General features: G+C 55.0%; 9 protein-coding genes across 9 annotated transcripts; 2 read left to right on the forward strand and 7 right to left on the reverse strand.

Annotated features, from left to right (window-relative positions):
• Nucleotides 1–332: 332 nt before the first annotated feature.
• On the reverse strand, nucleotides 333–2984 carry ASPACDRAFT_1875446 (ferric reductase family protein). The gene is made up of 8 exons (XM_020198053.1): nucleotides 2717–2984; nucleotides 2422–2666; nucleotides 2251–2371; nucleotides 2141–2204; nucleotides 1907–2094; nucleotides 1762–1860; nucleotides 542–1708; nucleotides 333–480 (listed from the first exon to the last, which is right to left on the reverse strand). Exons 1-8 carry the CDS (start codon nucleotides 2824–2826, stop codon nucleotides 474–476), a joined length of 2001 nt encoding a protein of 666 aa, XP_020052242.1. The 5' UTR covers nucleotides 2827–2984; the 3' UTR covers nucleotides 333–473.
• A 610-nt stretch (nucleotides 2985–3594) lies between these two features.
• Nucleotides 3595–5260, reverse strand: ASPACDRAFT_35268 (putative cysteine synthase B; the record flags this gene model as incomplete). Its single annotated transcript, XM_020200106.1, has 3 exons — nucleotides 3595–4137; nucleotides 4188–5017; nucleotides 5068–5260. The coding sequence occupies 3 exons, from the start codon at nucleotides 5258–5260 to the stop codon at nucleotides 3595–3597; spliced, it is 1566 nt and encodes a 521-aa protein (XP_020052243.1).
• Nucleotides 5261–5941: 681 nt separating this feature from the next.
• Nucleotides 5942–7914, forward strand: ASPACDRAFT_1875453 (putative MFS drug transporter; the record flags this gene model as incomplete). Its single annotated transcript, XM_020198054.1, has 7 exons — nucleotides 5942–6094; nucleotides 6142–6275; nucleotides 6329–7116; nucleotides 7185–7374; nucleotides 7452–7517; nucleotides 7609–7662; nucleotides 7723–7914. Coding segments are annotated over 7 exons (1575 nt in total), but the record flags the coding sequence as incomplete, so codon positions are not given.
• Nucleotides 7915–8579: 665 nt separating this feature from the next.
• ASPACDRAFT_126182 (E3 ubiquitin-protein ligase) lies at nucleotides 8580–11339 on the reverse strand. The gene has a single exon (XM_020196890.1). The coding sequence runs from the start codon at nucleotides 11172–11174 to the stop codon at nucleotides 8853–8855; it is 2322 nt and encodes a 773-aa protein (XP_020052245.1). The 5' UTR covers nucleotides 11175–11339; the 3' UTR covers nucleotides 8580–8852.
• A 202-nt stretch (nucleotides 11340–11541) lies between these two features.
• On the reverse strand, nucleotides 11542–14783 carry mfp (putative peroxisomal multifunctional beta-oxidation protein (MFP)). The gene is made up of 7 exons (XM_020205924.1): nucleotides 14561–14783; nucleotides 14246–14473; nucleotides 14041–14149; nucleotides 13889–13978; nucleotides 13443–13830; nucleotides 12986–13394; nucleotides 11542–12934 (listed from the first exon to the last, which is right to left on the reverse strand). The coding sequence occupies exons 1-7, from the start codon at nucleotides 14717–14719 to the stop codon at nucleotides 11606–11608; spliced, it is 2712 nt and encodes a 903-aa protein (XP_020052246.1). The 5' UTR covers nucleotides 14720–14783; the 3' UTR covers nucleotides 11542–11605.
• Nucleotides 14784–16426: 1643 nt separating this feature from the next.
• Nucleotides 16427–18153, reverse strand: ASPACDRAFT_47260 (60S ribosomal protein uL30; the record flags this gene model as incomplete). Its single annotated transcript, XM_020201925.1, has 4 exons — nucleotides 16427–16886; nucleotides 16943–17109; nucleotides 17324–17435; nucleotides 18137–18153. 4 exons carry the CDS (start codon nucleotides 18151–18153, stop codon nucleotides 16427–16429), a joined length of 756 nt encoding a protein of 251 aa, XP_020052247.1.
• Nucleotides 18154–18539: 386 nt separating this feature from the next.
• Nucleotides 18540–19427, forward strand: ASPACDRAFT_35348 (ESCRT-II subunit protein SNF8; the record flags this gene model as incomplete). Its single annotated transcript, XM_020200113.1, has 2 exons — nucleotides 18540–19027; nucleotides 19115–19427. 2 exons carry the CDS (start codon nucleotides 18540–18542, stop codon nucleotides 19425–19427), a joined length of 801 nt encoding a protein of 266 aa, XP_020052248.1.
• An 801-nt stretch (nucleotides 19428–20228) lies between these two features.
• nip1 (translation initiation factor eIF3 core subunit c) lies at nucleotides 20229–22945 on the reverse strand (the record flags this gene model as incomplete). Its single annotated transcript, XM_020202922.1, has 2 exons — nucleotides 20229–22501; nucleotides 22606–22945. The coding sequence occupies 2 exons, from the start codon at nucleotides 22943–22945 to the stop codon at nucleotides 20229–20231; spliced, it is 2613 nt and encodes an 870-aa protein (XP_020052249.1).
• A 1201-nt stretch (nucleotides 22946–24146) lies between these two features.
• On the reverse strand, nucleotides 24147–27260 carry ASPACDRAFT_35463 (putative protein kinase Yak1; the record flags this gene model as incomplete). Its single annotated transcript, XM_020200121.1, has 8 exons — nucleotides 24147–24913; nucleotides 24966–25324; nucleotides 25396–25515; nucleotides 25572–25831; nucleotides 25884–26043; nucleotides 26104–26303; nucleotides 26360–26631; nucleotides 26705–27260. 8 exons carry the CDS (start codon nucleotides 27258–27260, stop codon nucleotides 24147–24149), a joined length of 2694 nt encoding a protein of 897 aa, XP_020052250.1.
• Between the last annotated feature and the right edge of the window lie 379 nt (nucleotides 27261–27639).

A 27639-nucleotide genomic window follows, 5' to 3' on the forward strand; every position in this document is an offset into this window, starting at 1 on the left:
CAAGAAATATGGTACGTCAGAATCCGTGGTGTTGGGGCTGCGAAGGCTGTTATCGTTTGCTTTTTGGGGCTTGCTGTTCGGGGGGGAGAGGGGCTCGATGCCGTTGATCTTGCTCTGTTGTCTTGATGTACTGGCTAAATGGGTCTTCCATGTATTGAATAACGCGGTGTTAGTTGGTGTGTGTTGGCTGGGGGAGAGGATGCCAAGGGCCTAAGGAGAAGGGGAGAAGGAGAGAGGATAATGAAAAGTCGGGGGTTGGTTTAGGCAGCGCATGTGATGAGGCGAGCGCTATGCTATGCTAAAGTAGGAATAGTCATTCATTTCTGTACAAACCCAGTTCAGTAGTCATATGCAGAGATGTATGTACTATACTCTATCGCTATTCATGCTTATCTTCTATCCCTAGACAACATACTGGTCTACACAACGTATTTGCAATATGTACTCGGCACCACCATATGTACCATCATCTATCACCATCTTCAAGGCGACATCTCAGTCAGCAACAACATCTGTCACAAAGAAGCGGGTGGAAACTCACGAAAACATCTCCGTATGCAAATAGACCTCTTCCACGCCAGCCATCTTACCACTACCAACACGCAACTGCGCGTCGGCCGCCGCATTACGAACGTCCTTGATCATGGACCCAGGCCCACACGTGAAGATGCCGATCTTCTGCTCTGCACCTCCTCTCCTGGTGACAGGAACTGTGGTGGTGAGGAGCTGGGACAGGTCTGGTCGACGCGCTTGATGGTATGTGATGGGGAGGGTGGGGGCTGGGTTCGATGGTTGGATCTCTTCTTTGATCTTCTCGGTAGGGGTGGTGCTGATCTTGTTCGTCACTTCAGGGGTTTTGACGTATCTCTCTTCTTCATCCCGTGAAGCCTGAGGGGGTGATGGGTTAAAAGGGGGAGTGGAATGAGAAGTGATATGGATGTCGATGTGCACGTCTATCCTGCGGGAGCTGGGACACTGTTCCAGCAGGATCCGATTGAGCTCACTGGTGTACCAGTCTGCTACTGCTGGAGACCGAGTTGCGAAGATGATGCTGATCCTAGGGAGGGCACTAGAAAAGTTGTCTCCCGCTGCATCGGTAATTGCATCGGTGGACGAATCTCTGGAAGAGTTCACCCCCTGCAGGACCTCTTCCAGAATCCCGAAAGAGAAACCACCCCCCGACCCTCCAGTCACTAAGACAATATGGCCGAATCGCGCGATGTTGAGATCTCTGGGTGTTCCGCTGTATGGCCCTTCTAGGAGGACGGGGATGGAAAATCCCGGGTGGCGGCCAGCAAGCTGTGCAAGGCGGGCTGTAATGCCGCTGCGGGGCTGGATGTAGAATGTCAGGCTTGGGCAGATGCTCCTACTCGGTACCTGCTTCGAGCATGAGGACGGGTTCGAGTCCAGCGATGTCCTAGACATGGAGGTGGGCTTGATCGCCGAGTCGAATTTCGTCGGATACGTAGAGCTTATGGTGAAAGGATGTGCGGTAAGACTGTGTAGACCCAGGCGAGGGCTAAGAAAACGGATGAAGACGTGTTGCGCGGGTCGCCACACAACGGTAACAGTTGGGACAGTGATGCGGAGGAAGCCGCATGGGAGAAGGTCGAATGTCGCGCGGTGACGGCCATGGATGAGGTGGGTTTTGGCGAAAGATATAAGAAGACTTAGGAGATAAATCGCGACAGATGCGATGAAATAGTCCCTTTTGAACATTAGAACATTAGGCTGCATACGCACAAGCCGTAGGGAACACACCATGATGAGAGACGAAAGTCACAGTGGAAGAAAAAGAAGAGGATAAACAGGAATGCGGCCAGAAGATGCGTGGCTTTGAAGAATTCGTAGAATCGGTTCCTACAGAGTCAATTTATATTCAATCAGCGGAGGCTTCATAGCTCACCGAATGGCTGGCAGAGACATAAATGTCAAATATGCCTGTGGTATCAGAGCAGCCACCCCCGTCCAGTATGTGATCTCCGTCTTCCACTGCTTCACCATGTCCCCTTTTTGAATATGGACGACAATAAACGGAAACGTATGTACCAAAGCAAGGACGAACATGGCGTAACTAGTCCAGTGGTGGAATACCTAATAAATCAGCTGTAGCACATTGATGATAGTGGGTGAAACAAACCTGAAGTTTTTCATGAGTCACCCCAGTCAACGCTGATATAAGATTGGCTTTGGCTCCCAGGGCCCTGTTGTCGGTCAATAAAGCTCGACCCATGGACATGACATACTAACAAGACAAAAGGCAGCAGGCCCAGTGCCATCCATCCTGCTCGGGTTGCGATTGGAGGACTTCCCCCATAAGAGACCGTCTCTGTATTTGGCCAGTAGTACGGTTGTGGACCGAGGGTCATTGCTATAGCGTATCAGAAGAGTTCGTTCCAGCGCGCTCGACTCACTACCAACCGAGGAAAAAGAAAGCCCCGACAGCAATCAAGATAAAGACACCGGTGGCAGGAAAACTGATGACTGGTAACGGAAGACTTTTATAGGCAAGGTATCGACCTGTTGTCGTTGCCCTCTTCCAGACAGCCGTCCTTCGCAAAAACAGGGGACTATACTTGGCCATCATCCGAAGAATCATGAACACCCCAACCGTGGCGCAAAGAAAGTATATCGTGTTCAGCGCGTAGACGTGGTCGGCTTGATACCTGTCGAGAACTCATGAGTATACGGAATACTGAAAAGCGCGAAGACATACCAGTATCTCCAATGTCCATTGCGGTAGGCGCATTGCTCTGCGGTCAACTTGCAGCTATCTGCTCTGGAAGAGTGCAACATCACCGGCTGGTCCAGCCATGGTAAACCCATTTTGAATAGATTCAGGTAGTAAACAGCGTGTCAAGACCGTAGAGGCAGATTATCCCGTTCAATATGGAAAGGGGGTCTTTTCAACGGAAACCCGTGCTTCATCACTGTCCATAGAGAGAGCTGAAGAGCAGAGAGAAACCACCCGAGCGAAAATCATGGCAGGCCAGCTACCCGTCGGAAACCTTTGAAGACGGCAATAACATTGCATTCCAACTCCAGACATGAACTTCTCTTTGGATCCCATAATGGATTGCTGATTGGCCGGACAGCGCTCAGAATTGAGCACATTTCGCCGGTTAGCGTGGAATGCGGACGCATGCAGCGATCCGGACAATTCTCCGTCGGGCTGTCGCAGGGCGGCCGGTTCTGTTTTCGATGGCGGGGACATTACGGAGCAGAGCGTATCACGTAAGGCCAGTTATAATAAGTCTGTATGTATCGAAATCTTCCAGCTTTGAATTGTCTGATGCGCGTCTGGTGAGCAGATTTGCGCGGATAGTTTAGCGGCATAGTCCGTTCAGCGGGACTGCATCTGAGCAGATTACCCGCGATTGGCATTGGATGGCTGGACGTTGAGGTCAAAGCCAGAGGTTATAGCGTGTAGCTCATTGTATGATTTGTATGATATGATCGTCAGTGAAACGATGATGGACATGAAGAGACTAATGAGGAGGAGAGAAGAAGGGAGGATGTTGCTCTTCCCTATCCGGCCTAGTGCCAAGTGCTCAAGTATGCCTTCCCGTTCAGGACTAGCTTCATTCAACCCTACTACGCTTTGGCAAGCGACAAGTTGTTTACAGACACAGACACACTCGGATATCCATCAACCACGCTGCCATCCACATGCTCCTGTTCCCAAAGTCCGTGATCTTTCAGCGCCTGATATCCTCCTCGGAGACTATCCGCCTGGACTCCCTTGGCACGCAGCACACTAGTGGCAATACGTGCCGTGTCGCCATTGTAACAGATCACCAGCACATGGTGGGAAACCAGCTGCGCGAGCTTGCTGTCATCACTGAACAACGTCTCCATCTCCAGCCAGAGCGCCTCTAGCACATCCGGATTGGCGAACGGCTTCGCTGTATGGAGGCTGAGACTATGTAAGGGAATATTGACCGAGCCGGGGAGGTGCCATGAATCGAAATCGACGGCTGTTCTCAAGTCCAGGATACAGCACGCCGGTCGGAGGGTGATGTTGCTCAGGAGGCCCTGAGTAAACGACTTGGGGGCTTCGTAGAAGTGCGTGAACAACACGACAGGACTTCGTTCCCAGCTCTCGTCGTACCGATGAAGATCCACCCGCGTGAGTTTCTGTGGACACGGGTTAGCATATAACCTTATTCTCTGATTCGCTTGCTCACCTCGTTCTGGATGGGATGGAACCTCTGGGGTCCCAGCTTCTCAAAATACTCCCCAATGTACTGATACGGCAAGTCACAGCATAAAAAGACGCAGTGAACAGAACCATCCGGTCCCGCCAGCTGCGTCAAGGTCCCCCCGCGTTTGCGCTTCTCGAGCATCTGCAACAGGCCCTGCAGATTGAACCCGGATGATGGGCCACAAACAATCCCTTCGCGGCACAGATCCAGCGACAGAGAAAATGAGTCTGCTGACGTGACCTCCTCGATCATGTCGACTGCGGCTTTCCAGGGAAACTCCACAGGCTTCATCAGAGCGAACGATCGCGGCCCGGGGACTCGGTCTCCCGGTGCAGTGCACACCCCCAGCCGCAACACCGACGGCTTTGCCTGCTTGAAAAAAGTTCCCAGTCCCGTCATGGTTCCGGAGGTGCCCATACCAGCACACAGGACGTTGATCTCGGGGAGTTGCTTGAAGATCTGCGGTCCGGTCCAGCGGACGTGGGCGCCCCAATTGTCGTGGTTTTCATACTGATTGGGGTTGAGGGTGTTATCGGACTGCATGGCTCTTGCACGTGCGGTTTGAATGCCGCCCCGTTCATCGTAAGGATCCGGCTGTGACGGGCCACCAAACAAGGTGATGTTAAGCCCGAAGAATTGCATCAGCTTGAGTTTGGCGTCGCTGGTCTTGTTGCTGAGATACGCTCGGGTGTCGTCGATGCCATGCATCACACGTGCAATCATCGACATAGAAATGACTGTCGAGCCGGAACTATACTCCACTATCGTTTGTGTCTGTCCAGGTATCACGCCTGATTCAAGCATGTTCATAGCTACAGAAGTCAGTGACTAACAATATGCATCGCTGTAATGGCGCATGTACCTGGTAACGCTTTGACATTGTTTGCAGGGTGCATCGTCATCATCTTCGCATAGATGCGCACCCCATCATGATGGAATGGGTTCAGATGCCGTGGCAGCTCTACGAGCGGCAACGGAGGTTGGCAGTCAGGGTCGAAGTACTTCTTGAGGGCATCCGGCCCGAAGTAGACGTTGTGCTCGTTGGTAGTGGCCATGTTGCAGGATGATGGCACGAAAGCAGTGTGATTCGGTTTGTTTCTCAGAGGGACAGATGCATGCTTTATGCTCGTTCTGTGCATATCGGTGCCCCTCCTTGCTTTGAGCTCCCCGATCTAGACAGACCGTCGCTTTCGGCGTGTGGCAGGATCATGACCCACTGGACGGCTTCCTGTATACGTTTGATGTCTGCTTTGGGTCGTTCTAGTCGATTGCGCACACTATAGTGTGATCAGACCACAACTACTGGCTGAATCCGGCTAGTGATGGACATATCGATATCTGCGATATTCGTAGACTCGGGCAGTGCATGAGAGTCTTACCCGGATGGAGCCTATCGAGCAGCTGTAACGAGTGTCTCAAACGCGTACTCTCGGACGGACATGAAGGCCAGCACGGCACAGTATGCAGATTGCATCTGCAGATCGCAAATGAGGACCTTGGCGAGGGCATTTGAGAAGGTTTCTGGACGATCCCTGCTAGCCCTAACCGGACGGCTGGCCCTTGCTTGCAGACGTGGCTCGCATGTCAATGTAACTCGACCTCATTATAGGGCTTGGCCGAATCAATGCTCGAGATGCTCTTCCCTATTGATAATTCATGAATGATCAACTCTTGTAAACCATCTCTGCTCGCATTAAGCAGTTTGGTTATGCTTTTGGCTTTCTACCTTCCACAAAATGAGCAACGCAGCATTGTACTCAGACTCCAAGGGGGGCAGCCCCAACACAGAAAGTGCAGTCATAGCGTCTGAAGATGTGGAAGCCGATGCATCAGCTACAATCACCTTCAACGAGCAAACGAATTATGTCCCCCGGAAGACCATCGTCACAGTATGAAGCACCGCCCATTTGCAGAACTGATCAACTGACACCTTCAGATCTTCCTCGCATGTTCAACAGTCGACCTGATAGCAGTCATGGACCAGACCACATTAGCGGCCAGTCTCTCGATCATAGGCGAAGCCCTTGACGCCAGCGACAGAACCTCCTGGATCTCAGGTGGCTACTTTGTGTGCGTACCCCAGAGTGCCGCCAATGACCACCACCTAACCAAGCCCAACCCAGCACATCAACATGCTTCCAGCTCCTCTATGGCCGCCTCTCCGACGTCTGGTCCCGCAAGCACGTCCTCTACGCCGGGCTCGCCATCTTCTTCCTCGGCTCGCTCGCCGCCTCCCTCGCGCAGACAGCGACCCAACTGATCATCTTCCGGGCCTTCACCGGCATCGGCGGCGGCGGGCTCGTGACGGTCGTGCAGCTCATTGTCAGCGACGTCGTGCCTCTCCGCACCCGGGGAAAGTACCAAGGCATCTTGGGGGCTGTCGTCGCGCTGTCCAACGGCCTGGGCCCCGTCATCGGGGGTCTGCTGGCGACGCACGCCTCGTGGCGGTGGATCTTCCGGCTCAACCTGCCCCTCACGGCCCTGACCGTGTGCTGCGTGGTCTTCTTCCTCCCGCTGCGCAAAGTCACGGGGGACTGGAAGCGCAAACTCCACGCCATCGACTTCTTCGGCGCGCTACTCGCATTGGGCGGTACGTCGCTGTTACTGCTGGGTCTGACCTGGGGCGGCGGGGAGCGGCCCTGGCGCTCGGCGCCGGTCATCGGGACCATCGCCGGCGGCGGGGTGGTGTGTACCGCGTTCGTGGTCTGGCAGGTGAAAGGCACGGCGTACCCGCTGGTGCCGATGCACATCTTCCGGTCGGGGATTGTCAACGGCGCGTGCATCACCATGTTCCTGCACGGGTGGAATATCCTGGTGCAGCTGTACTACATCCCGGTGTTCTACCAGCTGGCGATGGGGTACTCGGCCCTCCGGGCGGCGGCGATGCTGCTGCCGATCACCATCATGGCTTGTACGCCCTCTCCTGTGCTTTCTTCTCCCCAACCCTATCCAAACAGATATCGCTAATAAGAAAAGTAGCGGTCAGCAGCACGCTCTCCGGCCTGGTGGTGCACTGGCTCGGTCGGTACCGGGAGCCCATCCTCTTCGGCTGGGTCGCCTGGGCTGTTGGACTAGGGCTGTTCTCGACCCTCGATGCGTCCTCGGGGTTGGGCAAGCAGATCGGATATGCGCTGTTGACGGGTGTGGGCCTAGGGAATACACTGCAGCCGTGAGCCACCTTCCTTTCTTTCTCTTCTTATCAGCTTGGATATGTGTTTTAAGCGCAACGCTAACCCAGACCCATAGCGCCCTAATAGCAATCCAAGCGGGTGTCGCGCGACGCGATATGGCCGTAACAACATCCTTCAGGAAGTAAATACGTCCCCAGCCACCGCATCCACAACCCCCGCGATTACCTTACCCCATACAAGACCAACTCTGACACCATGGATTTGGAAAACAGCTTCACGCGGAACCTAGGAGGAACCCTAGGCCTCGCGATCGCCGGGACGATACTGTACGCTTGCCTTGCCCTTCCCCATTCCTCCATCCTGATAACACTAAAAAAAAAAAAAGAAACCAACCTCCTCACCCAAGCAACCACCTCCCTCCCCCTGACCCCAACGGACAGGACGACCTTCCTCCGCAACCCTACAACCTACCTCGCCAACCTCCCGGCCACCGACGCCGCCCAGCTCCGTGCGGCCATCCTCCCAATATACCAGCAGGCCTTCCGGATCATCTTCCGGATCGGCGCGGGGATGGCGGCCGTCGCGGTCGTGGTGGTGTGGGTTCTGATTCCGCAGGTGGCGCTTGAGCGGGGGGTGGAGGCTTCTCCACCTCAAGAGGAGGGGGAGGCTGAGCCTGTAAGGAGGAAGGGTGGGGAGTTAACGGGGATGTGAAAGCGAGGCGGTGGTGCGGTGGAGGCTTTTATGCTTTGGGAATTAGGTCTTAGGCTTCAGGTGTTAGGGAGGAATAAGAGGCTAGCTCTACGTAGTACAGTACAGTCTTGGCTGCAGACGGCGCTATCGATCAGGATATACGGATATGTGGTTCCCAAGGATCTATGTCCGCAAACTATGCTACCTGCTTACCTTACCTACCAGCCATTCTTTGTTTCTAGTTTCGGTTCCTATAGCATGAGCCTATCTTCGAGGGAATCTGTAGGACAATACTGGATACATAGCTGCGGACCTATGGTATACTCTCGAGCAGCAGCAGCAGCAGCAATACCAAACGCGTCCATTGCTAGGGCAGTCAAGATTGTGATACAGGAAAGAAAACGACGTGGTTGGGAACGGGCCAGTGGCGGATGATGCTCGAGCTGTTAGTCTACAATACCTACTAGGTAGTAAGTTCATTGCTTCAGATCATCTGGGCATGGAACGGGGTAGGTAGGACACGCTCAGACGAGAAAAGCAGAGAGATATCTTAGACCAGCCAACTTCTCCCGTTCTCTACGGCAAGTATTGAGGTGCGAAGGGACAACAAGCACAGGTCCCTGTTGCCTACTAAGATAGCACAGTGTAATATCTCATTACAAAGCATAAGGCTCAAAGCTCAAAAACAACCGCACCGCTTCCTAGCTCTATCTCTTAATCCCTCGAGGGCACAAATATCCAACATCAAGCCCCCCACCCCAAAACCACCACGGAAACAAAAACGCAGTGCAGTCATCAATCATCACATCATAACCCCGAAACCAAACTAACCCTCCTCCACAACAACCACGCAATCCACCACCCAATCCACAAACGCCTGGGCCTCGACCTTCCACCGGCCCTCGCTCCAAACCTCCTCCACCAGATACGTCCACGACCATTTCGGCCCTCTGCCTAAACCCTCCTTTGACGACCGCACCGAGAAATCCCGATTCACATGCAACGCGCCCGCGGCGGCAGCGGTCGCCGTGCCGCGGTGGCGAGCGTGCCATTCGCGCTCGGCCTTCTCGCCGGCGCGGCGGGCGACGGCCTCCTCGTCTTCGTCCTGGTAGAGCTCGCACTTGGTGCATTCGGTGCAGCGGGCGCCTGGGTTGATGCGGAAGTGCTGGCAGAAGTGTTTGTAGCCTTCTAGCTCTTCTTCCTCTTCTTCGTCGTCATCGACGACGACTTCGTCTTCGGCTTCGGAGTCAGGGTCAGGGTTGTGGGGTTGAGCTGGAAAGTTCCGTTGGTGCAAGGGGATGTTCTCTGCGTTGTGGCGGCGACGAGCCGCTGGTGCTCGACGGCGGTTGCGCTCACGTCCACCACCCAGCCCACCAGTCCACGTCGAAGTCAGCGCTTTGCGACACAGATAACACATCGAGTAGCCGCAGACACAGGTGAGTTTGTTGCAGCCGGTGGATTTGACGAACGACAGCCCGCAGCGCGGGCAGGTGCGCTTGACCGCCGCGGTGCGGGCGGCCTCGACGGTGGCGCGCAGGTCCAACAGCAGCGGTTCGTGGCAGACGTGCGGGTCGCGCCAGGGTTTCTGGCAGGCGATGCAGCTGACGCGCTGGCAGGCAGGGTTGGCGCAGGTGAAGCGTTTGGGCCGGGTGCGGAGGGTGGTGTTGAGCAGGGCGGTGCGGAAGGTCGCGCGGATCGCGGCCGGGTTGAGCAGGTACATGACTGTGACCGGAATGAGCAGGAGGGGGATCAGGTCGAGGATGAACACGGCGATAATGAAACTGGAGATGAGGCCCTCGCCGCGGAAGCGCCAAACCAGCGCGGACGACGGGTGGTGGATCGGGTCGACCTCGGCGTAGGCGCACGAGGGACAGTGGATGAGCTTGAGCTGCGACTTGCGCAGGGCGTCGGAGGCCACCCGCGCCTCGAATTTGGCGTACGTCTCCGCGCCGGAGCGGTCCAGCTGGATCGCCCGCTTCACGACCGCCGCGCTCAGCGACCCCTGGCAGCAGCCGTCTTGATCTTGCCTACCACCACCACCACCACCAAAAGGCGCAATGCATTTCAGGGTCACGCGGCCGACGTCGACCGACTTGTTCCACCCTTGCCCGAACAGCGCCTCGTGGATGGTGCGGCGGATGCAGCCGTAGCAGATGACATGCATGCTGTCCGAGCACGTCGCGATCTGCTCGAAGGTCACATCCGCGAAGCAGCACTCGCATTCGTACAGCGCCTCCGCCGCCTTGGCCTCGTCCTCGTTCAGCGTCTCTGCCAGCGCCAGATCCTTGCGTTCCTGCTCTTCCCTCCGGGTTCGGAGCAAAGGAGCCAGCAGTGCCTCGTGTAACTCCCGGTCCAGCTCCTCGCAGCCCGTCTCCTTCAGCCTCGGGACCGCCTCCCCATCCGCCGCGGCCGGCCGCTGCCACACCACCAGAGGATGCTCATTCTTCTCGCGGCTGCGTTTGAACAACGGCAGGAAGCTGTTGAGCGTCGCCCGCCAGGTCTTGCGCGAGAGGTCCTGGAGGGTCGGACGGGCGCGCAGGTAGCAGAAGTTTACTTCCGCCAGCACCGCCTCTACCGTACTCTTGCTCAACGCGCTGAACTCCTTGGCTAGGGCAGCCTTCACAGCGGCCTTGTATCGAGGGGATCGGAAGAGCTCGTGGGGAGGGATGACGAGGGGATCACCTCCGCTGGCAGTCGCCGTCGCAGTCGACGCAGTATCTACTGCTGCTGCTGCGCCCCCATCAGCGGTGCTGCCCGTTGTCCCACCCGGCACGTTCCATCGGCCCGCCACCCATTCTTCTTTATGTCTTAGGAGCTGTTCGACGCAGACATGCAGACGGCTGGTTCCGTCGAATCGGACCAGGAGTTCGCGGAAGACTTCGACGCGGATGTCCGGGAAGATGCGGGCCAGGGATTGCAAGGCCTGGTTGAGCTCTTCTTGTTCGCGTCTCCAATCCTCGGCGGCGGGTTTCAAGGCGGCGCTCGTGCGGGTCCGGGAGGTGATTCCGAAAGGGTTGTTGCGCAGGGCGCGTTCGCTGATCATAGCGGAGGAGGCATTGTTGGTGTTGCTGTTGGTGCTGCTGTCGTTTGGACGCAGCGGCGAGGAAGTCGGGGTGGATCTGAAGCTGGGAACGGAGAACGACACCATTTTCGCATCGAACGATGGGAAAGCCTGAATGCTACATGATAGTGGGAAGAGGCTGAAATGGAGAGCACTAGGCAGCAGCCCGGGATGTGATTATGGTGGTGTGGATTATGGGATGATTGGGAGTGGGCGAGAGGAGATGGTGAGCTGACAGTGAAATGACCAAATGGGCAGAATCATCGGATATCAAAGGCGGCCCTTCCGCCTTCCCCACCACAACGCCGGACACCCTGTGCTACGCTGTGCTGTTTGAAAGTGTCTTAGATGGTTGCTTACACCCAATACCCAGTGGTGAATACCCAGTGGTGGGGATTGTCCCAAATGCAACAGGCTACTCTAGATAAGACTACCTTGCAGTACACCATTAAGTGCAAATCATTCATTAACGTTTATATACACAGTCTTGAGAAAGCTTGTTTTACTCATAGATACCTTTACAATTTGGCCTTGGCACCCTCCAACAGCTCGGCACCAGCCCCCGTAATGGCCGGCTTACCGGTCTCCACCACCGTCGTCTGGAAGAGAACGGTATTGCCCTCCTTCCACATCTCCGTCTTCAGGGTCTGACCCGGCAGCACCACTCCCGAGAAACGAACCTTGAGGTTCTTGAAAGGACCAAACGTGCTGAACACGTGCTTGCCAGAGACACCAAGCGAGCACAGCCCGTGCAGGATCGGGGTCTTGAAGCCACCCACCTTGCTGAACTCAGGGTCAATGTGAAGGGGGTTGCGGTCACCGTTTAGACGGTACAGAGCGGCCTGGTCCTCGGACGTCTTCTCCTCGACAATGGCATCGGGCTTGCGCTGAGGAGGCTTGTAGGCAGCGGTCGCAGCCTTGGGGCGAGGAGCAGTGGGCTTGGGAGACCCGCCGAATCCGCCACTGCCACGAATGAACACAGTCGACTCGTTGTAGAAGAGGTCCTCGCCGGTCTTAGCATCCTTGGTGGTGTAACCCGAGACAACCAGGGCGGCGTTGCCCTTGTCCACCACGTCAATGAGCTTAGGGTAAGTCAAGGTCTTGGCCTCGGTCGGGATGGGGAATTTGCGGACTTCCATGTACTGCTCGCCGTGCAGCAGCATCATGGGCGAGAAGTTGGCCACAATATCGTCCATGTTCCAGGGATTGGCGGTGTTGAACCAAGGGATCACACCGTAGGTGGGGAGCGCCTGGAAGTGTTCGTTGTTCTCGTACACCAGAGGCAGGTCGGTGCGCTTGGCGCCCACACTCAGGTTGTAGAGGATGATGTCGCGATCCACGAAGTCGAAGGGGGTGCCATCCGTCGTGGCCTGCTTGGCCTTCTCGATCGCCTGCAGGACCTTGTTGCCGCCGCTTTCCGCCTCCTTGCCGCTGCGGTTGGACATGTTGGCCATGATCTTCTCAGCACCGGCCTGGCCATCTTCAGGGTGGTCCGCGCGACCGTCCTCAAAGTTGGTAATCTGCTTCCAGTGGTTGCGCACTTCTTCGGGGGTAAGCTTGACATCCACGGGGAAGCCGTGGCCACCGGCGCGCTGCCAGCGAGTGCGAGTGAACCAGCCACTGCCGCATTCGTACAGACCCTTGGTGCTGGGCTCGGGCATAATGTCAGAGGAGAGAAGAACCACCAGGGGAGCAACATAGTCGGGCTTGAATGCCTGGACCATCTCCTCGGGCATGATAGTGCGGGTCATGTTGGTACCGGCGTTAGGAGCAATGGTGTTGACCTTGATGTTGTACTTGGCGCCCTCCAGAGCCAGAGTGCGGGAGAAACCGAGGATGCCGAGTTTCTACTGTGCGTCAGCAATGCTTCTTCCGAGGTGCTAAGGGAGTCATCTTACCGCTGCGGCGTAGTTGGCCTGTCCAAAGTTTCCGTAGATACCGCTGGTGCTGGCGGTATTGACGATGCGGCCATACTTCTGCTTCAACATGTAGGGCCAAGCAGCCTTGGTCACCTTGTAGGTACCACGCAGATGGACATTGAGGACGGGGTTCCACAGGTCATCGGTCATGTTGGTGAAAGCCTTGTCGCGAAGGATACCGGCGTTGTTGACCAGGATATCGATGCGGCCGAAGGCGTCGATGGCCGACTTGACGACGTTCTCGCCGTCCTCGCAGGAAGCCTTGTTTCCAACCGCCTTTCCGCCCATCTTCTTGATCTCTTGAACGACGGGCTCGGGGTCGACGAGATCGTTGACAACGACAGCAGCGCCGTACTTGGCGAATAGCAAGCAGTATGCGCGACCCAGACTGAAACATGTCAGCTACTGAACAAAGCTTGTGTTCAAAGATACATACCCGTTGCCACCACCGGTCACAAGCGCAACCTTGCCCTTGAAGTCAGGCTCCTGTCCTGCCTCAGCACCGGGCAGCTTCAGGCCATCCTCCAACAGAGCCATGAAATCAGCCGGGCCGGTGGGATAGCTGGGCTGGGAGAAGTCGTTGACATCGTTCCACTTCCTTGCGATGGCTCCAGGGGTCAAAGTAGCGTCAGTCTTCAGAAGCGCACCCTTGGCACGCTCCCAGCGGAGCTTAGCCGCGTGGCCACCACCGACTTCGTAGATGCCACCCGTCTCAGTCGTGTTGGAGGAGTGAACCAGAGCAGCCACCAGGGGGACGACCCAGTCGGGCTTAAGGTTCTCAAGGACATCAGGGGGCATAACGGTGGCCGTCATCCGGCTAGCAGCTATTTTACCATCAGTGGGATTTCTTCCAACAAACAGCCAACGATCAGTGCAACATACCAATAGGAGCAATCACATTAGCAAGGATGTTGTACTTGAAACCCTCCTTGGCCAACGTCTCCGTGAAGCCGACCTGACCAAGTTTGGCAGCTAACAACACCAATTAGCTCAACTCCTCGATCTGCTATTTCTCCCATCCCAGAAAAACCTACCCGAGTAATTCGCCTGACCAAAGCTACCGAACAACCCAGCCGAAGAAGCAGTGTTAATGATGCGGCCGTACTTCTGCTTACGGAAATGAGGCCACGCAGCTTTTGCGCACTATTCAAGTCAAACCCACAAAGTTTAGCATCAATATCTTGCACCCCAACCCAACATTCTATTTCTCCGTGACAGCAAATCCAAAAAAAAACCCACCTTGTAAGCACCATACGTGTGAACCTTGTAGATGAGATCCCAATCCTGATCCTTCATGTTCTTGAAACTGATATCGCGGAGGATGCCGGCGTTGTTGAGGAGCACATCGACTCGGCCGAAGTTCTTGATGGCGGTCTCGATGATGGCCTCGCCGTTCTCGACGCTGTCGTAGTTCGCTACAGCCTTGCCGCCAGCAGCTCGGATCTCGTCAACGACCACATCGGCAGCCTGGGTAGCAATTAATTGTCATGTTAGCAGACGTACACAGGAAGAGGTAGTGAGGTGTTGCACGTGGGACGGTTTGTGCTACGCTACCTTAGAAGACTTGCCCTCGCCGGAGTGCGAACCGCCCAGGTCGTTGACAACGACGTTGGCACCTCTCGAAGCGAAGAACAAAGCATACGCCTTGCCCAGGCCGCCGCCGGCTCCGGTAACGACGACGGTCTGGTTATCGAAGCGCAGCTCCGCGGACATTGTGTGTGTGTGTGTGTGTAGTGTGTAGTGTGTAGTGTGTGAGGAAGGAAGAAGAGGGGGAGGGGGAGGAGAAAGGAATGAAGGAATGAGGGAGAACGGTGTTTGTGGGTTGCGGGTGTGGGTTGTGGGAGAAAGAAAGGTGTTAGATTTGCGGGGTCGAGACGGGGGAGGGGAGGAATAAATGTAGAAGTTGTTGGAAGATGGGGATGCGAAGAAGCTTAAGAGGGAGGAAAGGGAAGAAGAAATCTGGGGAGTGTTGGAACTGGAGACGGTCGCAGTGTTCGGCAAGAGCTGGGAAGGGAACCTCGGTATCTTGGATGGTGGAGCTCGGAGGTTGATCTGGGGGTGGCAGATGATGCTTCCTTCACATGCCGGACACCCCGTCAATGAGATAATCGGGCATGTCGGAGTGTGTACTAAACTTGGTTGCGACTTGCTTTTGGATGTGTTGGTTCATGGGTATACGTTGGATTTATTGTGTTTTTCTCGACGTTGAAAGTGCACCCATATCATGAGAGCTGAGAGGTGATCGACTTTCCTCCTTCCCACATCCATCCACCGGCCATTTTCCCGGCTCCATCGCTCCTCGATGAGGCTATTCCTCATCGGGTAGACTGGGTCTTGCATTCTTGGATGGGAGGTCTTGCTGACTCAGATCGGACCATGTGATCTCTTCATGCATTTCAAATTGTCCTCAATATTCTAGCACGTGGCTTATGCAGTGTCGGGGTGGTCCGGGGGATAAACAAGATTCATGAACAGAGAGAGGATGTGCCTATTACTACATGGTTGACCCGATGTTAAGCTGCATCTTATATTGAAATCTGAAGGTGAACAAATGTTTCGAGAGAAAAAAAATGTAGCCGTCCATGATACACCTCCCCATATATATAGTTAGTTGCCAACCACGGTGAGCATCAAAAATGACAGAAGTCGACCCTCGCGATTAACAAAAGATTTTTGTATTTCTCTAGAAAAGAGTAGAAACGCTGCTATGTCCAGTTCAAGCCGAAACTGGACGAGAAACACGAACCAACCCATGGTGGCCGGATGGCCGTTCTCCTGGGCTCACAGAGAAGACATCGAGGCTTTCACTGGGAAAACCAGAGATACACAATCGCGGGACACGATCAGATCCTAGACTGCCTTCTGACTGGGACTATAGATGGGATGGGGCAGGTCAAAAGTCAGGTGTGGTGAAGGGCTGTGACCGTAAAGCATGCGATAGTTACCACTGCCCGGCTTGGTCATGTAATGGTCGCCAGTGCAGACTTGAGATAACATGTCGAGCATTACAGCTAGATGACTCTCTAACCCCAAAGCGAATGCCTAGTGAGATCATTCTAATCCAGGGATATGTCTTGAGCAGATCCACGAAACGAAAGACTACAAAAAAACAAAAGTGAGACTTTGTGACCGTGAGTTCTTGCGGAAGCCGGCAGCCAGCAGGCTGGTATGGTGAGAATACCCGACCAAGTACGGATATCAATTGCTGCAAGACCGGTCCAAAAGCACGAAGTCGAGGACTATGCGCGCGGTCTACACAGCAAAAAGCTACACACGAATACGCAGGAGAGAGATTACAAAGCCAGGGAAGATGGAATTAGAGTTGTCTGAACTTTTTGGATTTCTAAACTGCTACGAAGACATATTTAAAAATCCCGGACCGAAACAACCCAGTACGACCAGCAAGTGGATGAAAACATCTTAGTTCATCTGGCGGATGAGAGCGTTGATGTTCTCCTCACGGTTACCGTAGTCACCACCCTCGATGAAGTGCTTGAACTTGCGGGTGTGGAAGCCACCGGTGGGGTTGGAGAGCTTGAAGGGCCAGAGGAAGTTGTTGGCCTGCTTGAAGTTGGGGCCGACGGTGTAGATCTCGTGGATCAGATCCTCCATACAGACGATGCCGTACTTGCCGAGGTGCTCCTCGATGATCTGGTTGTCGGTAAGGGCGACACGCTCCTTGTTGACCTTTCCGTAACCGCGCTTGTAGACGAGCTCACGGACGGACTTGAGGTTGGGGTAACCGTAGGCAATGTAGGGGTTGATGATGGTCAACATCTCCTGGGTGGCCTTGGTGAGGCGGACGAAGGTACCGTTGTTGATCTGGAGCAGACGGAGGAGCTGCAAGATCTTACGGGGCTGAGGAGAGATCTTGTTGATACTGCAGACAACGTTAACATCACACATCAAAACAAAAGAACAGAAGAAAGAACATACCCCTTGATACGGATAACGAAGACAAGCTTGGGCTCCTCAGGAACGTAGAAGTTACCCTCCTGGCGGGCAACGCGGCCAAGGCGGATCTTCTCGCGCTCAGCATCGCGGTACTCCTTGACGTAGGACTCGGCGCGCTTGAAGATAACGGCACGCTTCTCCTTGTTGGCCTGCAGTGAATCCGGTTAGCGAGCGAGTTCACCCGAAGACTCATGCAATGCAAAAGATGGGAAGCATCATTATCAGCCCCGAAAGATGGTTAACAGAAGCGATAGCATCGACCGTAGTCTAATCGCGTGGTAGGTAGGTTGTCATCACCGTAGATGCACGAAAGAAAAAAGAAGACAAATACAAACACAAACAAGGACAAGCAGAGACACTAACCTCCTTCTTCTTCTGGGCCTCCTCGCGGGCAACAGCGCGAGCCTGCTCCTGGCTCTTGCGCTTCTTGAGGAGGGTCTCGGGGACGAGGACCTGGTCCTGGGTGGGGACAGTGCTGCGGAAGAGTCAGAATCGTCTTCTGCGGTGAAGCAAGTAGACTTTCGCCGAGTGTAAGAACTGCAGCTACAACGCCACATTCTCGTACTGAAGGCAATGGATGAAAGCACTCGACGACATAGCTTCGATCGGTGAAGGGTGGTATTCATTTGCCTGTGAGTAGGTGGTGAGATGCTACTCAGTATGCATGTCTCAGCGATACCTTTCGCACCCGCCACGAACCAGGTCAAATAGAAAAACCAGCTTTCCTCATCCGACAAGACCCTAAGCATAACGCTCAGGAAGATTCGTTGTAGCATTACGTCTCTCTCATTCCCTGTCCAACAGGGAACCCTGAGAATGACAATAGCTCACAACAATATTTTTCGAGGAGAAGGCAAGATCAAGAATTGCTTTCAACCCCAATACCCCACGGACCTCTCCCATCATATCGCACCATGCTCCCATCCCTCCCAATGTTATCATTTCTGAGTCCACAAGGAGCGAGGCAGAGTAAGGGCAGCACGAGAGGGAGGAAGGATCCGGCGCGGGAAAAATCGAGCTGGTGGTTGCCCAGCGAAAAAAAAAACCGTGTTCCAGGCTAAAATTTCGCAGTGATATCTCCAGCGAGAGAAATATGGACGACTGTAACTGAAATCCTCACAAGCCTCATAGCGAAATGGCGCCTGGGAGAAAATCAATGAACAGGGTGTGTCTCACGTAGCAGTGGAGGCCATTGTGACGGTCCGATGAGTTCGCGAGTTGGGCGAGTTGGGCGAGTGCTGTCGTACTGGGAAGAAGATCAAGAAAAGAAAGAGGAAGAAATCCCGGCCGCGCTTCAAGAAAAATGGGTTGTGGGTGGGCCTGAAGGCGCTAGTCCCGGGCGGGCTAGCTGCATGAGCCAAATAGCCCTACCGTCCTGGGTAAAGCGTAGCCCTTATCTGCATTCCGGGGCTTCTCACCATCAGGTGATCTGAGTTGATAAGACGCCCGGTCCCGCTGCTGCCTCAGGCTTTGGAGTCAGTAGTCTTGGCCTCGGGGCATATGACACCATGCCCTTCCCCACGTTCATTCACTCTCCCAATCCCACCTCCAACCTCCAGCATCTACACCACCACGCAGAATGGCCACCCGCCGCGGCGTCGGCCTAGGCGCCTTCGCCAACCGCACGCAAACCAGCCAATCCTACGCGACGCACGGGGCGAACCTCCGCTCCGCGCACCTGGCCTCCCTGCAGACGCAACTCTCCGTCTTCCAGTCCCTACTCCACACCTTCGCTGTCGAACACGGCTCGAAGATCAAATCGAACCCGACCTTCCGGGCCGAGTTCGCCCGGATGTGCAACGCGATCGGGGTCGACCCGCTGGCCGGGAGCAACATCAAGGGCGGCAACAAGAACTCCTCCCGCAAAGGCTCCTCCGGCGAGAACGCCAGCTTCTGGACGCAGATCATGGGCGGCGACATGAACGACTTCTACTTCGAGGTGGCGGTGCGGGTGGTGGAGCTCTGCCGCGAGACGCGGAGCGAGAACGGGGGTCTGATCGGGGTGGAGGAGTGCCGCCGGCGAGTCGGCAAGGGCAGGGCGATCGGGAGTGGGTTGGAGGTTACCGAGTAAGAAATGTTCCCTCCTGCTGGGCCGCTATGGTATGGTTGGCTCCGTCGAGACACTCAAAATTAACGAGAATTGTTTTTGTGTAGTGATGATGTCCTCCGCGCCGTCCAGTCTCTGGAGCCGCTGGGCTCGGGCCTGGCCATCATTCGTGTCGGGAGCAAACAATATATCCGGTCGGTCCCCAAGGAACTCAACACGGACCAGGCCACCGTTCTGGAGGTGATCCAGGTCCTGGGTTACGTGAGCATCTCCATGTTGCGGGTCAACTTGAAGTGGGAGAAGGCGCGAGCGCAGACGGTGGTCGATGATCTGCTCGCCGACGGTCTGGTTTGGCTGGATGCCCAAGGCGAAGAGAACGAGTATTGGTCGCCGCAGAATCTGCTAGACGATAGTGGTTGAGCACCGCCACCACCCTAAACTGGCCGTCTGGTAGGACAGCCCTTGATCGTAGACACACACAGTTGTCGCCGCCAGGGTACGGGATACTTCATAGAAAACCGCAGCGAAACCATCCCGGCGTCACGACCCACCAAGAACACGCCGGCAAGGACATCAAGTTCTCACGCGTGGTCAATAAGCCTAGTAGCAAGGTCACATACTCATCCTGCTATCGCAACGATACCTGGGATTAGGACCCTCCATGTACCTACATATCCTTACCGACCAAGGGCCTTCGGACATGACAGCCTAAGCTGTATGACATCAAGTTGAGTTATAGGAACCTACAATATATAGCAGATACAGATACACCAGAAGATCTTATGAGTATCTTCAGCAATTCCTATTTCGCCCTCTGAATCTCATACATCACATTGGAAAGGTTCCATCTCCTGGAATTTTTGTGTACCACCCCCATTCATTCTAAACGTCATATTCATCTCTGCAAAGTCGAAGCAAAAAGAAAAAGGTACGATATGGAGATCCAAAAGGTAGAGGAGGAAAAAGAGGCGTCGAAGATGGGACGACGACAGTCATTCCAGCAAGAGAGAAAAAAGGAATTTGGCTCCATGATGAGAGACGGAGGGATGAAAGCACATGGCATATATCGTACGTTAAGCTTGCGGAGGGAGGGAGGAAGGAGGGGGTTCAGGGAAAGGAGAAGTCAAAGGGATTCCAGAAAATCGAGAAAGAGAAGAAGCTTGAGCATTATAACCATGAGAGAAATAAAACAATCAATTTGCCATTAACAAAACATTTCTTTTATGCCTTGATTGCTCCACCCAATGCACCACCGCTGAACTGCTGACCACCGGGGCGGCGGCCTTGTTGACCACCGGGCAACCGGGGACCGCCACGGGCCTGCCCAGCACCTCGAGGACCGCGGCCACCACGGGCGCCGGCGCCCTGATCGCGCTGGAAGGCGTTGGCCATGCCTTGGGTACGCTGCTCGAGAGTCTTCTCGTTGGCCTCCAGGAGGTTCATCGACTTGTCGGCCAGGGTCACGATCTGGGACTGGAGGCGCGACAGCTCGACGCCCTTGCGGAAGACGATGGCGTCGTTGACCTGGTCCAGGGCGGCCGCCAGCTCCTCGTGGGAGATCATCCGGCTGATGATGGCCTGGATCTTCTTCTCGGGGAGCTCGAACATGGTGGCCAAGGTGGCGAGCGACAGGCTGTCGTAGAAGGGAGCGTAGGTGAAGAGGTAGGTGCGGAGACCCTCCTCCTGGATCTGCTGCGACAGCATCTCCTTGACCTTCTCGGGCTGGGGCATCAAGTCCCAGATCTTGATCGAGTTGAGCATCTCGGCGGCCTTCTTCCAGTCACCAGCGGCAAGGAACTTGGCGCTCATGATGACACCGTCACGGGTGTTCTCGGGAGGACCGGTGAAGACCTGGCGCTCGTTGTAGTCGAGCATGCGGCGGAAGGTCTTGGAGATGACACGACGCTTCATCTCGGGCGAGGAAGAGGTCTGAGCCATGAGAGGGACTTCCAAGAACATGCTCGACGTGAGGTAGATGCACTCGAGGAGTTCGAGGTTGATGTGCATGTGGAAGGGGAGTTGACGCTGGCGCTCCAGACGCTCCTGCTCGGGGGAGACGGTGGAGTAGCGCTGGAGGATGATACCCTGAGCCAGGAGCTCTTTCTGACGGCCGCTGCCGCAGACCTCGGAGAGAGTGGTCTGGGCCTCGTAGATGAGACCGGCACGGAAGGCACAGAGACCGATCTGGACGAGAGTGCGGTTGAAGAGGATCTGGGTGCTGACGTCGAAGTTGGCGATGTTCTCCGTCAAGTGGGACATGAGCATCAGGTCGCGAGAGCGGTAGTACTGGTCGTGAAGGGCGAGGAAGTAGATCTGGCAGAGCATCGCACGGGCGCGGATGATACCGTCGCTGTTCTTGAACAGGTAGTTGCAGAGGGTCTGGACGAGCTCGGTCACATCACCGACGTTGGCACGGGGAGTGATCTTAGTGTCCAACTCGGCGGGGAGAGCCTTCCAAGTGGCCTCCTCCAGGATGGTGACGACCTGGGAGGGCTTGAAGTAGATGTGCTCCAATCTCCGCATAACGACTCTGTTGATGCTGTCCTGTCTGGGGTCGCTCTTCTCGGCGGAAATGAGACCTTCGACGTAGGTCTGAGTGCGGACGAGGTTGGTGTACAGCTGCTTCTCGTCACCCAGGCGATCAATGTATTCCGCGGTGTGGGGGTCGATGTTCTGGAGGGAGCGGGTGAGTTCGTCATCCAAACGCTCAACGTAAGAAACGATGCTGCCGGGGATGTGCAGGGTCTCGCCGGCGGTAACCGTGGGCTGCTTCTCGTCATCCTCCCACTCCTCGGCACCTTCGGTCACGACGTAGTCGCGGTTGTTCTCGAGGACGGACAGAAGAGTAGCGAACTCTTGCTCGGCGAACTTCCACTGGTCCACGGCCATGTAGTTACCGGAAGAAGAGGAGGTGAGGTCGAAGCGGGTGGAGATGAGGGTCAGGTAGATACGGATGCGCTGGTAAGGGCTCTGAGCAACCTCCAGAAGCTTCTCCATGGTGCGGATCTGCTCGAGACGGTCGGTGTTCTTCTTTCCGCGAGACTCGACGATGACGCGGAGGTGCTTGAGGATACTCTCAGGGGTGTACTGGAGGGTCTTACCACCGCGTCCGACAGTGGCAAAGCCATCATCGGCAGCAGCAGCAGTGGCAGCGGGGGCAGCGGCAAGGGGAGCCTCGACGCGCTCGACCTTGGTGAGACGGGGAGCGCTGACGACGGGGCGGGCCTCCTCGTCGGCTCCATCCAGATAACCATCCTTGTTGCTGCGGTACTTCTCGATCTGGGCGGCGTAGTCCTTGTTGTTCTTCTTGATACGCTGCTTGACGGCGTTGAAACCCTTGGAGTTGCTGGCGTTCATCTTCTTGTTCGCCGACTTCTGCTTGGCGACGGTCTCGTTGACGAAATCCTCGAGGTCGGCAACGGCCTTGACGTAGACACGGGGAACGGGGCCAGACTGAGTAATCTTGACGACCTGGCGGTTAAGCTTGTCGAATTCTGTATAGTTTGATCCCAAATTAGCATCCAACTACCGTGATTCCTCCTCCTCCTCGCCGCCCTGTGTCGACGACCCCGGCGGAGTCCTGTGTGGTCCAACGCACCTGTCGAAATGACCGCCCAGTCGTTGATCTTCTCGGCATTCTCGATCAACTTGATGGTACCCTCAAGTTCCTCCAAACGCTTGTCCTTGGCACTCTTGACGACCGTGACCTTCTCCTCGTCCTCGCTCTCTTCGCTGTCCGAGACATTTCTCATGAAACGACTGGCACCGGTCTTGCCGGCGCCCTCATCCTCGGACGAGGACTCCTCCTCAGAGTCCTCTTCCTCCTCGCTGGATTCCTCCTCGGACTGCTCCTCCTCCTCACGATCACTGTAGAGCTCCTCCTCATCGGACGAGCTGGACTCGCTGTCGCTACCGCCACCGTAGAAGAAACGCGACATGTTTGCGGGTTGTGTTGAGTGTTGTCTTTTTCGGACGCTGAAATCAACCGGGAAAAGTCGCGGAGAATCGATGAATTGCCGTCACAAAAAAATATCGACGGGGTGACGCACAGTCGTTCAGGGATGGAAGCGTAAATCCCTCAGAGCCAGTCGATCTGTTTCTTTTGCTTAGGGAGCAAATTCAGTTGTGAGGGTACGGCGGGAGCCGCAGAGGTTGGGCTGCGCGAGCCACACACGAAATTTAAGCGAGGCCACACCTAACCGCATTGGGCAATTAGACAACCACATCCCGCTTCTAGTTTCTAGATTCGACTCCGCCATCTTCAATTTCAATATTGCGGAGAATCGTCAATGCATTTATCAGTATATCCTTATATCCTTAATTCATATCAGAACACTTCTAGATGCCCTCTTGCCATTCGGTTTCTACCCTCCTATACCGCAGTCCATATTCAAATATCCAAGTTACAGCCATGTTTTTCTCTCTTCGGTTGCACAAAAGAACAAAGAGGGTAAAAAGAACAAAGGGAGAATCAGAAGGCAAAACGGAAAACGAAGACAATTCGACGCATCGGCGCATAACAGAGGCATTTCCGTGCAGATTGTGCGAACCATAATCAGGAATGTCAATAAAAAACATAAGTACTATAAAGGAGACATAAATCGAAGTCTTTCCAATACTCCTGGCTATGCCGGAAACCCAGCACACACATGATCAGAGAGTTGACACGAGGAGACATGAAACCTAGGAAGATCGTCACAGACATTGAATCCGTCGATGATCGGCAAAATAAGTACCAACACGCCACCGGAATGCGCTTTACGTTCGACTAGGACCCCGCGCTAGTCACCATAATGACATCGGAGTGTCACGGGAGGCTCCTTCCGTTATATCCCAGGGATTGCAGCGAGCTAAAGATATCGAATGTTGTATGCTGATCAACAAGCAGACTGCATATGGAGCAGGATTGCGTGACGGTACTGTTGTGGCTTGAGAGCGGCCCAAACTTGGGAATACCTGGTGGTGGGAAGACTGGGAAAAAATAACTTGCAGAATCCCACGAAAGGAGGACACGCGAGAACAGGTATCGGACCGTTCTTCTCTCGTGGTAGACGAGCATGTGCTTGCTCGATCGAATTTTAGTCAGCGAGCCTGATGCACCTGCCAGGTGCGACCAAACTGCCAGCGGTCTCATCACCCTCAGTGCCACTGATTTTGGCTCATAAAGCCTTCACCTCCTAGGACACCGTCTTCAAGAGTCCGGATAAAGTCCCGATTTCTTGTGCCACCCGTTCGGCTTCCCCGACGCCTTTGCTGGTTGGCTGAGTTGGCATCGACATACCCATCCGGGGGAGGTGGGTAGTAGGCCGGGCTCGGCTGCAGCCTGATCGGCGCGTTGGGATCGAGATGACTCGCCACGCGCTGGATGGTCGGCGGAATGCCTCCACCCTGGGGGTCCATGGTGGATGCACGCTGTCGGCCGGCCCTCGTAGTTGCCTGGGCGTAGAGGGTCTGTGATGGCGCGTACTGCTGTTGCGGTATCTGCCCTGGGAGAATGTTCATTTGATGACCGTAGGCTGGGGGCTGGTTGGGGTACGGCGGAGGAGCACCTTGCTGATGGCCGGCATACATCCCGTTATAGATCGGTGGCGGTTGGGCATGGGTTGGTGTGTGGAACTGATTCAGTTGCATATTGTATGCATTCTGTGCTGCACTCTGGGCGTGTGCTGCTTGTGCCGCCCGCTGTTTACTGGCGGCCTCCGCTTGCTGCTGCTGCTGGATTCCAGGCGCCACCGTCTTGTTGAGGGACGAATACTTCAGATTCATCGGAGGGACGAATGGCCCAGTGAACTTCTGCTGCGTGATAAAGGGGTGCAACTTAGCCTGTTGTGGGGACCAACGCTCGAGCGGATTGATGGTCAACAACCCTCGTACAAAATCTATGAACGCTATGCGGTTATTGAGTTCTAAAGAGATGTCAGTCCCTGCATTCGGAGAGGATGTTGGCAGACGGCGTACCTCGCTCGATCTCCGCTTGTTTCATGTTCTTCCTGGGCATCGGGTAGCTGCGGATGATTTCCTCAAGGGTCGAAGCCTGGAAGTACTTCTTGCTTGGTTGCTCCTTGGTGTTGTGCTCGCGAGAATACTGCTCCAGGGACTTCAAGCGATACGTCTTCCTGCCGAACTCATCCTGGGTTTTCTCGAAGAACTCGCCCGATTGCTTGCCCATCTCTAGCATCCATGTCGGAGGGAGGCCCAGCATCTCGACGATTCGACAGACTTGGTTGTATTCTGAGGAACCTGGAAAAAGCGGAAGGCCCAGGAACAGTTCCACAACGATACATCCAAGGGACCACATGTCAATCGCAGAAGAGTAGCTAGGGAATTGTTAGTCGTGCCGTCCATCAGGGGGAAGGGTTAGGCGGGAGACGATTGCGGTGGGACGTACGGCAAGCCAAGAAGAACCTCCGGCGAACGGTAGAATCTCGACTGGATGTAGGTGTAGACAGTCTGCCTTTCATCGCATGCTGAGCCGAAATCAATCACTTTTATAATGGGGCTCTCCAGACTGCGAGGCTTAGAGTTAGCTCCAACGATCTTGAGGTGCCTGGGTGAGTAACTCACTTCTTTAGCAAGATATTCTCCGGTTTCAAATCGCAGTGGATCAGATGCGCCTTGTTGAGCAGACTCAGAGCATTAAGCAACTGCTGGGCAAATACGCGCACCAAGGTCGTGCTAAGACCTCGGAACTGGTTCTGCTTGATCAACTCGTAGAGGTTGACACTGAGCAACTCGAACACAAGACAAAGGTGTTGCCTGTGAATGAAAGTGTCCTTCAAGCGGAGTAGGTGATGATCATCGTTCTTGTCGTACCTGCTATTGAGCTGTGCCCGGAATTAGTGAGGTGCCCATGCAATCAGAAAAACCTGAGCTTACCAGATCCAAGACCGATACTTCCATCATGCTCTGGTTGAAATAGGCTGTCTTGTTCTTGATGACCTTCACGGCCACGACCTCTCCCGTTTTCAGATTCTGGCACTTCACAACTTGCCCGAAGGTTCCCTGACCCAGTACGTCAAGAATAAGGTAGCGATTCCTGATACTGTTAGCGAAGATGCCCAAATAATATGCAGAGACCGTCCCGCAGGCTACTCACTTGTGACCTGCTTCCTCACTACCCAAGATGTCATTAACATAGAGAATATAGTCGCTATCCTCATTGTCGTAGCCATCATTCTTCACGCCTTTACTGGGCTTCGTCAAAACGCGCCTTGGGTTTCTCGAAGACTCGTAGTTGAATCCCGGATTGCATATGCGATAAGTGGCGGGAAGATGCGTTGTCAACGCCTGAAGGGGCTGTGTAGAAGTGTCAGAGCAAATCCACGCATGTGCCGTGGGGTACCAGAACATACGCTAATAAAGCCACCTTCGGGGTTGGCACGTCTGAATGGCGGTTGTGCATTCAGATGCGGTTGCAGATCCGACACTGACTTGATCTTCTGGAATTTGGGAATGGGCCCTCGACCGGGCAAGTGGCTGCCACCTGAGATAGACGCAGAACGAGGGGATCGCCCGTCTTGCGCGAAGGCTGCGCTGAGCTGAGAGCCCGCAGAGGGCGGATAGAACTGATCGGGGCTCATATCGGTAGGCTGCAGAGGAGGGAGTCGAGGCGGTCGCGAACCGGCTGCCAAACAAGCAAAGAAGCGGTTAGCGAGGATGAACTTTGAGCAACCATGAGGGTAGTGGATATCACTCACAAGGCGGCGACTGAAACGATTGGGGAGGTGAGGCGTAATTCGGCGCCCTGGTCGGCGAGCGTCGCGACTGATTCGGGCCGGGCGGGAATGCGTACGAGTTTTGTTTCCCGGGACTGGCATTATAGGAAGACATGGGCGACGACAAGACGTTCCCGGGAGAGTATCTGCGAGCGGCCGAAGACTCTTCATGGGAGAAGTACTGAGAGGACGGCCGGCTGTGGTGGGCAGGCCGTGCAGTGTACTTGGCCCGGTTATACGGATCGGCGTCCTCCATGGTGGTATCCGCATCGGTGACATAATCTCGACTACGTGGCGTAGCAGCGGGAGACGAGGCCATCGAGACGGTCTTGGAGTTCGTGACGGTCGACGAAGGTTTCCCAGCGCCGGCAGGGGATTGGAAGGGCTCGTAGGAGTATCCGACCGGGGGCTGCGAGTGCTGTGGCTGGCCGCCGTATTTTGAGGCTAGGTGCTGTTGTGGATTCGACGTCAGGCCGTTGTTGAACTGCGCCGAATGGCCCAGTAAGGGATCCTGGTAAGACTGCCACTGGGAATCCATGATTACTCTTCACGCTGGTCTAGCGACACCACTTCTGTAGCAAAGATAGATCAAATCGGGAATTTGATGATCATCTATCTCTGTCGACAGCGCACATGCACCACGATCGGAGCGTTAGATAGCAGGCGGGGACGGCCGACGCACGTAGCGCAATCAGGCGGAGACGACGCGGCACACCAGCAAGTCAAGTAGGTATGGTATATAACTTAGGTCTCCAAACGAGGCAAATGAAGGAATTGAGGGTGTGGATCTAGGCAGCGCTGGAGGTCATGTTCCGAATGACCGGTTATGTTGTTGAGTTGGTTGGTGGAGGAAGACAAGAGCGACGAGGTGTGTCCGTACGGAGGTTGGGCGGTCGCAATACACAATGACGGACGGG

Source organism: Aspergillus aculeatus, assembly GCF_001890905.1.
Source record: "Aspergillus aculeatus ATCC 16872 unplaced genomic scaffold ASPACscaffold_18, whole genome shotgun sequence".
Lineage (NCBI taxonomy): Eukaryota > Fungi > Ascomycota > Eurotiomycetes > Eurotiales > Aspergillaceae > Aspergillus > Aspergillus aculeatus.

Excerpts from the sequence above, each read along its gene's own strand:
- ASPACDRAFT_126182 (XM_020196890.1), bottom strand. The coding sequence starts at position 11,174 with ATGGTGTCGTTCTCCGTTCCCAGCTTCAGATCCACCCCGACTTCCTCG.
- ASPACDRAFT_1875446 (XM_020198053.1), bottom strand. The coding sequence starts at position 2,826 with ATGGGTTTACCATGGCTGGACCAGCCGGTGATGTTGCACTCTTCCAGA. Across the intron at positions 2,205-2,250 it reads GGCCTGCTGCCTTTTGTCTT|GGCCCTGGGAGCCAAAGCCA; the intron begins GTTAGTATGTCA and ends GACCGACAACAG. Across the intron at positions 1,861-1,906 it reads ATGTCTCTGCCAGCCATTCG|GAACCGATTCTACGAATTCT; the intron begins GTGAGCTATGAA and ends TTGACTCTGTAG.
- mfp (XM_020205924.1), bottom strand. The coding sequence starts at position 14,719 with ATGTCCGCGGAGCTGCGCTTCGATAACCAGACCGTCGTCGTTACCGGA. Across the intron at positions 14,474-14,560 it reads GCGAGGGCAAGTCTTCTAAG|GCTGCCGATGTGGTCGTTGA; the intron begins GTAGCGTAGCAC and ends ATTGCTACCCAG. Across the intron at positions 13,979-14,040 it reads TGGTCAGGCGAATTACTCGG|CTGCCAAACTTGGTCAGGTC; the intron begins GTAGGTTTTTCT and ends TGGTGTTGTTAG.